This window comes from Phyllostomus hastatus, unplaced genomic scaffold (assembly GCF_019186645.2).
Source record: "Phyllostomus hastatus isolate PE091 unplaced genomic scaffold, TTU_PhHast_1.1 phas_scaffold_78, whole genome shotgun sequence".
Classification (NCBI taxonomy): Eukaryota; Metazoa; Chordata; class Mammalia; order Chiroptera; family Phyllostomidae; genus Phyllostomus; species Phyllostomus hastatus.
In genome coordinates this window covers 72,750,532-72,756,803 of record NW_025334041.1, presented here as the reverse complement: position 1 = coordinate 72,756,803, position 6,272 = coordinate 72,750,532, and the positions used below count along the sequence as shown (strand labels likewise).

Genomic DNA, 6,272 nt, shown 5'->3' with positions numbered 1-6,272 from the left:
ACTCTACTTTTCTACTTGGGATGAGGCCCTGAAGTGTGGAGGAGCCTCAGCAGGCTTCTTGAGATCACGAGGCACACAGTCTGAAGAAGGTGTTCCTGTCACTCACTTGGACTATTGCAGGAGCCATCAGAGGGCTCCCAGCCCTTCTCTGCAAGTGGAAGTGTGGAAGGGACCACTTGGGTCCCAGACTCACACGACTGTAGTCGCAGTTCATCCCTAAAGTACAACATTAGGACACCAGGGGGGACGATGGAGAAGAATCTCAATTTATAGACATGAAAAGATGTTCCTGATATTTTGTTAAACTTAAAAAGCTGTTTAGAAGTCAGTTTTTATCATATGTAGTTATACATAAACATGTGTTTATTTATAAATGCATGTATTTAAAAGTGTAAATGGATATTCCTGTAAACATTTAACAGGCTTAGTTATATCTATCTGGTGAGCTTATAAGTCATTTCATTTATTTTTTCTTACTTATCTGATTGAATGTTTTTTCAATAAAAAATAAAAATAAGAGACAAAAAGTGCGTAAAATGCTTAAATTCAATGCTCCTTAGTTTGGTATTCAGTGGCTTCCACAATGGGCAGAAATAAAGGTGGTGTGTTTGCGTGTGTATGGATCTGTAGTGTTTGAGAGTGTGACTGTAAGTATGTGCATATATGTAAGTGTATGGATGTTTGGGAGTATGTGTGTGTCTGAGTGTCTGAGTGTGTGTGAATTTGTGAGTGCTCTGGAGAATGTGTGACTCTGAGTTAGCGTGACTATGTATATGCAAGTGATGTGAGTGTGACTGTGTATGGTGAGTGTGTATGTGTGTCTGCTTCCCTGGGGTTGGGGAGAGCAACCAGAAAGGATTCAGGGGGCCCCCACCATTCTTGGGTCCATCCCAGGGCACAGCAAGCCTGCTTCTCCAACTTGGGACCCTGCCTCCATTTGCGCAGAAATGGAGGCGAGAGTGAGGACCCCCAGTCGGCCTCTGGGGAGGGGCCTAACTGTCTGCTCTTTGTTTCTGTGACAGCTGCTGCTCCTGCTCCAGTGGCTGCGAGGCCAGTAACCCTCCTGGTCACATGAGCCTAAGAAGGTGACCAGATCAGCTATTGTCACTCAATCTTTAAAGGAACTCCTACCAAAACGTTTTGTGGCTAAAGATGTTTGGGAAAAGCTGAGAATTTGCCTTTGAGGATCCGCAACACACTGGCGAGTTAAAGGCTTTGAGAAGTCCTGTGGAAGTAACCCTGGTGAACCTTGCTAGACCAGCATTACCCCCTGAGGACAGGGACCCTCTCTCCACTCCCCCACAGCACCTTTAACCTCCCTCAGAGCTAGTTTTCGCAGAAGCTGCCATGGGGCACGGTGAGCCATGAAAACAGCCTGCATCTGCCTAGTACATGGCAGGCTGCAAAGCTTCCTCACACACATAAAGATGCCGCCATGGAGCCCTGTGGCAGGTAACGCTGAGCTCATTTTACAGGTAAGGGGACTGGAGACCCAAGAGATGGAGCACCTTGCTCAAGGTGCTCAGCCTTAAAAAAGCCTGCCTGCCTTGGGACTCTGTCCTCTTTCCTGCTCACAGAAGCTAGTGTAGAGCAGGGCCCTGAATGGGCTCAGGAAAGATGAAATCTTTTAGACAAAAAGGCTCTGCTGAAGCTAAGGACACAGCCATGAGGGGACTTCTGGGAGGTGGATGGGGTCGAATAATTAGCGATGATATTGACGGGGCCTGAGATGGGAGATGCCGAAGGGAGGGTTCCACCTGATCTTGGCTGGGTGCACTTGCCATCTCAGCAGCCAGAAGTGAAGGATCCCAAAGGAAGTAGAAGCTGAGTTCTAGTCCCCCCACCCACTCAGCTCAGAAAACTCTAGTCATGTGTGTGTGTGTATGTGTGTGTGTGTGTGTGTGTGTGTGTATGTGTGTGTAGGGAAGGGGAACGATAGGGAGCATAGAACCTCTGAGGTACCACTCCTTCCCCCCCACCACATGGTAGTGATGTTTGTGGTAAACCCTGTGACACAGAGAGGTGGCCTACCAGAGGAGAAGGATGTGGCAACGTCACACGGCTGGCTTCTCAGCCTCCATAAAACAGGGTGTGGGGAATACGTTGGCAGCTGCCCCACCATGGCCTCCTGGGCTCTCCTGCTCCTTGCCTTGGCGCTCCTGGGCTCCCCAGGTAAGGACAGTCTCCTCAGTGAAGATCCCGACAACTCCACCAGTCTCTCAGCAGCTTTCTCATCACGGAGGCCTTTCCCGCTGTGCCTGGTGCAGCTGCAGCCTGTCAGTGGCCTGGCCGATGGGAAGAGACAGCCAGTGGGAGGACATGAGCCCTGGCTGGGGCTCTAGTCCCACCTCAGCTGGTCATTGGTGTAGCCTGTGTCCCCGCTTTTCCTCCCTGGGCTCTGCCTCTTCATCTGGGTTATGAAGGTCATTGGCCCATGTCAGAGGGTCTGGTGTTGCTTCTGACCCATACTGGCTAGGGTTTCGACAGGGAGCCTGTCACTGCCCATTCCCTGTTCCACACATGCACCCCCTCCCAGGCCCTGGAGTCAAGGTGGGCTCCGAGGGCTCAGCTGAGGGTAAGGACACTGCAGGAAGGGAGAATGGGTGGGGACATTTTTTGGAAGGAAAGAGAAAAGTAAATGCAATCTCTTGAAAGGAGATGAGGAGTTTCCTTTTACATCAACCCTCAAATCTGTGTGTGTATGTGAGAGAGAGAGGGATGGGGGGAGGCATGTGAGTAGGGGAGAGGGGACCAGTCTTCTGGCTTTTTAGAAGGAACTCGAGAGTGTGTCTTTTTTGTTTGCTTGTTTTGTTTTATTTGTTTTGTTGTTTTTGCTGAGAGTGGGTCAGCACAGCCCCAGAGCAGCATGGGAGGAGAGGGCCCCCCAGACTCCTCACAAAGCCCCGCTCCCGTCCTGGGCTCCCCACCGGCCAGGAGAACGAACTTTTCCCTCTCGGTCCACCCGTGGAGGAATGCTGATGCTGTTTCTTCTCCAGATTTGGCCTTTTCTAGTCTGACCCCTGAGTGCTCTGACCTGGCCACGACCAACCCCTGTGATGGAGAGAAGCTTTGCCAGGGCCTGGCCCAGGAGGGCCCCCAGGTACTCAGGTTCCTGCTCACCTCCCACAGACTCTCTCCTTTCTCTCCTCCTTGGACAGTGGTGGGGCAAGGGCTGGAGGTCTCTAATGAACAGGCAAGGGGCCGCAGGGGCTGTAAGCTGAAGACTCTGCTTTTGCTCACACCCATGCCTGGTGGGCAGGGTGTTACATTAGTCTGGCTGGGCCCTCCCCGAGAGGGTCCTCTGGGGTCTGGCAGGAGAACTGGAGTCCCTGCGGGGCTGGGAGAGGTGCTGTGGGTGTCCAGCCAGTTTCAGGGTCTCTCTAAGACTGGCAGGTGGGTGGGCAGGGGCCAGCCAGCTTGGTTCAGGCCCATAAGGACAGAAAGATCATAGATGATTCTTCTGGCTTTGGGAGTGTCTGAGAGACCACCTTTCCTGACAGGGTAAGCTGCCGACCACAAGAAAGGAGCAGGGCTCCATTACTTGTTATCTCTGTCAGAAGATCATGAAGAAACTGCAGGAAATTGTGGGAGACCAGCCTAATGAGGTGAGGCTTGTGGAGCCTTTGGCCTGCTGGTCAGTGGAGTGGGCGGCCTGGGTGCCCAGCAGGCCTCCTCAGAGGTGGACACTGACTGGATGAGGAGGGCACTGGGTGAGGGCCAATCCCCATTGGTCCAGAGCTTCTCAGCAGAGAATCTGTGGGCCCCCTTATGTAGCTGAGGATGGACATCAGGGAAACCTGGGAAATCATGGCCCTCTGGGAGTGTGCTCGTGGGGGGAAGAGTTTGCATGGTTTCCACGCAATTCTCAGGGCAGAGTTTGAGAGGCTGCTCTGGGGGGCCTGAGTCAGTACTGCAACTGGCTGAATGGCCTAACAAGTCATTAATATGTTCTGAGCCTCAGTTTTCTCAGCTGTGGAATGGAATGGATGGTAATTCCCACCTGGCAAGTTGCCTAAGCCTTTTAATGGAGCGAAGGGTGGGGTGTGCTCCACTCTACTCCGGGCACTGAATGATGCTTCACAAGTGAATGTGTCCCAACCAAGAACCATTGTTTCACTCTCCCTCCCTCTCTCTCACGCCCCCACCCCGCTTAGCATCTTGGCACTGCAAGGCCTGCCTGCAGGCCTGGGTCCTCATATTTATCTTTCTCCACTGGGATGGCAGTAGAAAATAGTTTAACATCAAATATGCCAAGGCTCCAAGCTCTGATGCCCTCCTAACCTTCTCCACACACCTCCTGTAGGTGCAAATCCAGCCAGGTCCTGCACTCAGGGAGGTGCACAGGCAGAGCCTTTAATGTGGATCTGGCAGCTGTGGACAACATTCTCCACACAGAGGAGAGGGGGCACCTGTGCAGGGAGCTGAGACTGGCAGGGCCAGACATCCTTCTCTCAAGAGCTCCTATTGGCCAGGCTTTGGCCAGGGCCTTGGGGACTGGGAGCGGGGGCTGGGCCATGCCTCTCTAGCCTTCCCTCCCATGGCTGCCTAGCACTAGCGTTCTGCACACAGCACTCCCATCTCTGGAGCTGCTGGGGCCTGCAGGGGCGGCGGGGGGAGCTGTCCAGGGCTCACTGGATTCCTGTGTCCTACCGTGATGCTGCCACTGCAGGACACCATTGCCCAGGCTGTGTCCCGGGTGTGTGACAAGGTGAAGCTTCTGAGAGCCTGCTGCAAGAAGACCATGAAAAAATTTTTTGGACGCATCTCCAAGGACGTCATCGCTGGCAAAACTCCCCATGCGGTTTGTGTGGACATCTCTATATGCAAACCTCAAGCAGGTGAGTGCAGAGGTGACAGCAGGGACTCATTCCTGGAGGGCCCCAGACAGCCTCCCCACACATGTGTGACAGGATTTAAAAACACAAAGATACATGGAAAACTTCATAAGCAGCTCATACGTGTCCCTCCATGCTTCCTCGTTATGACACATTACTTCCCTCACTTCCAGTATGGGAAAGTGTGGAGAAGTTGGGTGGGTGGGCTTGAGCTAGAAAGCTTTGAGGAACACTCATTAAGAGCTTTGAGAAATATTCATAAGATCAGATCTTTTTTCCACAGGTCATCCTGGAGTAAAATCACGTCTCCACCTCTCCTCAGATGTGTGACTCTGGGCAAGTAAACTAGCCTCCCTGAGCTCCATTTTCCTCATCTGTGAAAAGGGGATAATGATTCCTGTTTCTGAGGTTGGAATGAGGGTGAATGAGATCATCATGTGTAAAGAGCTTAGTACCAAGGAAATGCTCTTGGATTGAGATATTCAGGAAACACCAGAGCCCTGATCAAACTCCCATCCCCAGCCTATCACAGAGGGCACCAAGGCTGCATCCATCCCCATGACCCTGAGGGCCTGAGAGCTGGGCTTGAGAATCCTTCTGGGCAGGGAGGGCTCTGCCAGCCTCTTTCCCAGTGCTTCCCAGGCTCTACCCAGATAGAACAGGCCATAGCTGCTGGGGAGGGGGTCTGGAGGAGCCTCACGATTGGCTCTGGCAGCTTCTCTAGCCCTCACTGATGCTTCCGACTTGATACTGGCAGACTTCTTAGTGTGAAGTCCCCATCATTTCCTTTTATTATAGCCTGAGGCTTTTACCTTCAAAGTCCCATTACCCGCATAGGCTCCTGACTGGCTTCTGGGATGTGACTCTGGTGTGTTCAGCAGAGAATACGCCCGAGTCCCTGTGTCCCCCAGAGACCCCACATGTCCCACAGCTGGCTCTTCTCTCCATTCTAGGTCTCCTGTGAGCCTCTGGGGCCTCAGGCTGCACCCTGGGGAGAAAGCACAAGAATTCCAGCACTGGCTGCTGTTCCTTCCTTCCTAAATCCACAGCCATTCTCTAGGTTCTCTCACCTCCCTCCTCCATTGCCTTCCTCCTCTTGGAAAATAAACTGTTGTGCAAGGTTTTAGTGCAGCTTCTTTTCCTTGGGTGGATTTGAGGGGAGGGTCCCAGGGGCATGCTTGGGTGACACACGCATTCATTCGGTAAAGTTGCTTTACGGCCCCCACTCTTTTACATGCCAGGGATTTAGTTAGTGGTGAACAAGGCCACTTTAGCAGCTCTTACATATGTAGTCACAAAATACTGGTTGAGCACACGCTAGAACCACATGTTACTACAGAGGACAGGGTCCACGGCAGGTATGCCCCCAGGAGATTTCTGAACAGCTGGGGAGAGCAGCAGGGTCACGGGAAGAGTTCTTTTGGTCATAAGAACAGA

At 52.4% G+C, this 6,272-nt stretch overlaps 1 protein-coding gene across 1 annotated transcript; it reads left to right on the top strand.

Moving 5' to 3' along the window:
* Positions 1 to 2,066: 2,066 nt before the first annotated feature.
* GNLY (granulysin) lies at positions 2,067 to 5,958 on the top strand. Its single transcript, XM_045828417.1, has 6 exons — positions 2,067 to 2,172; positions 2,997 to 3,100; positions 3,501 to 3,605; positions 4,670 to 4,838; positions 5,119 to 5,171; positions 5,789 to 5,958. Exons 1-5 carry the CDS (start codon positions 2,121 to 2,123, stop codon positions 5,163 to 5,165), a joined length of 477 nt encoding a protein of 158 aa, XP_045684373.1. The 5' UTR covers positions 2,067 to 2,120; the 3' UTR covers positions 5,166 to 5,171; positions 5,789 to 5,958.
* Positions 5,959 to 6,272: the final 314 nt, after the last annotated feature.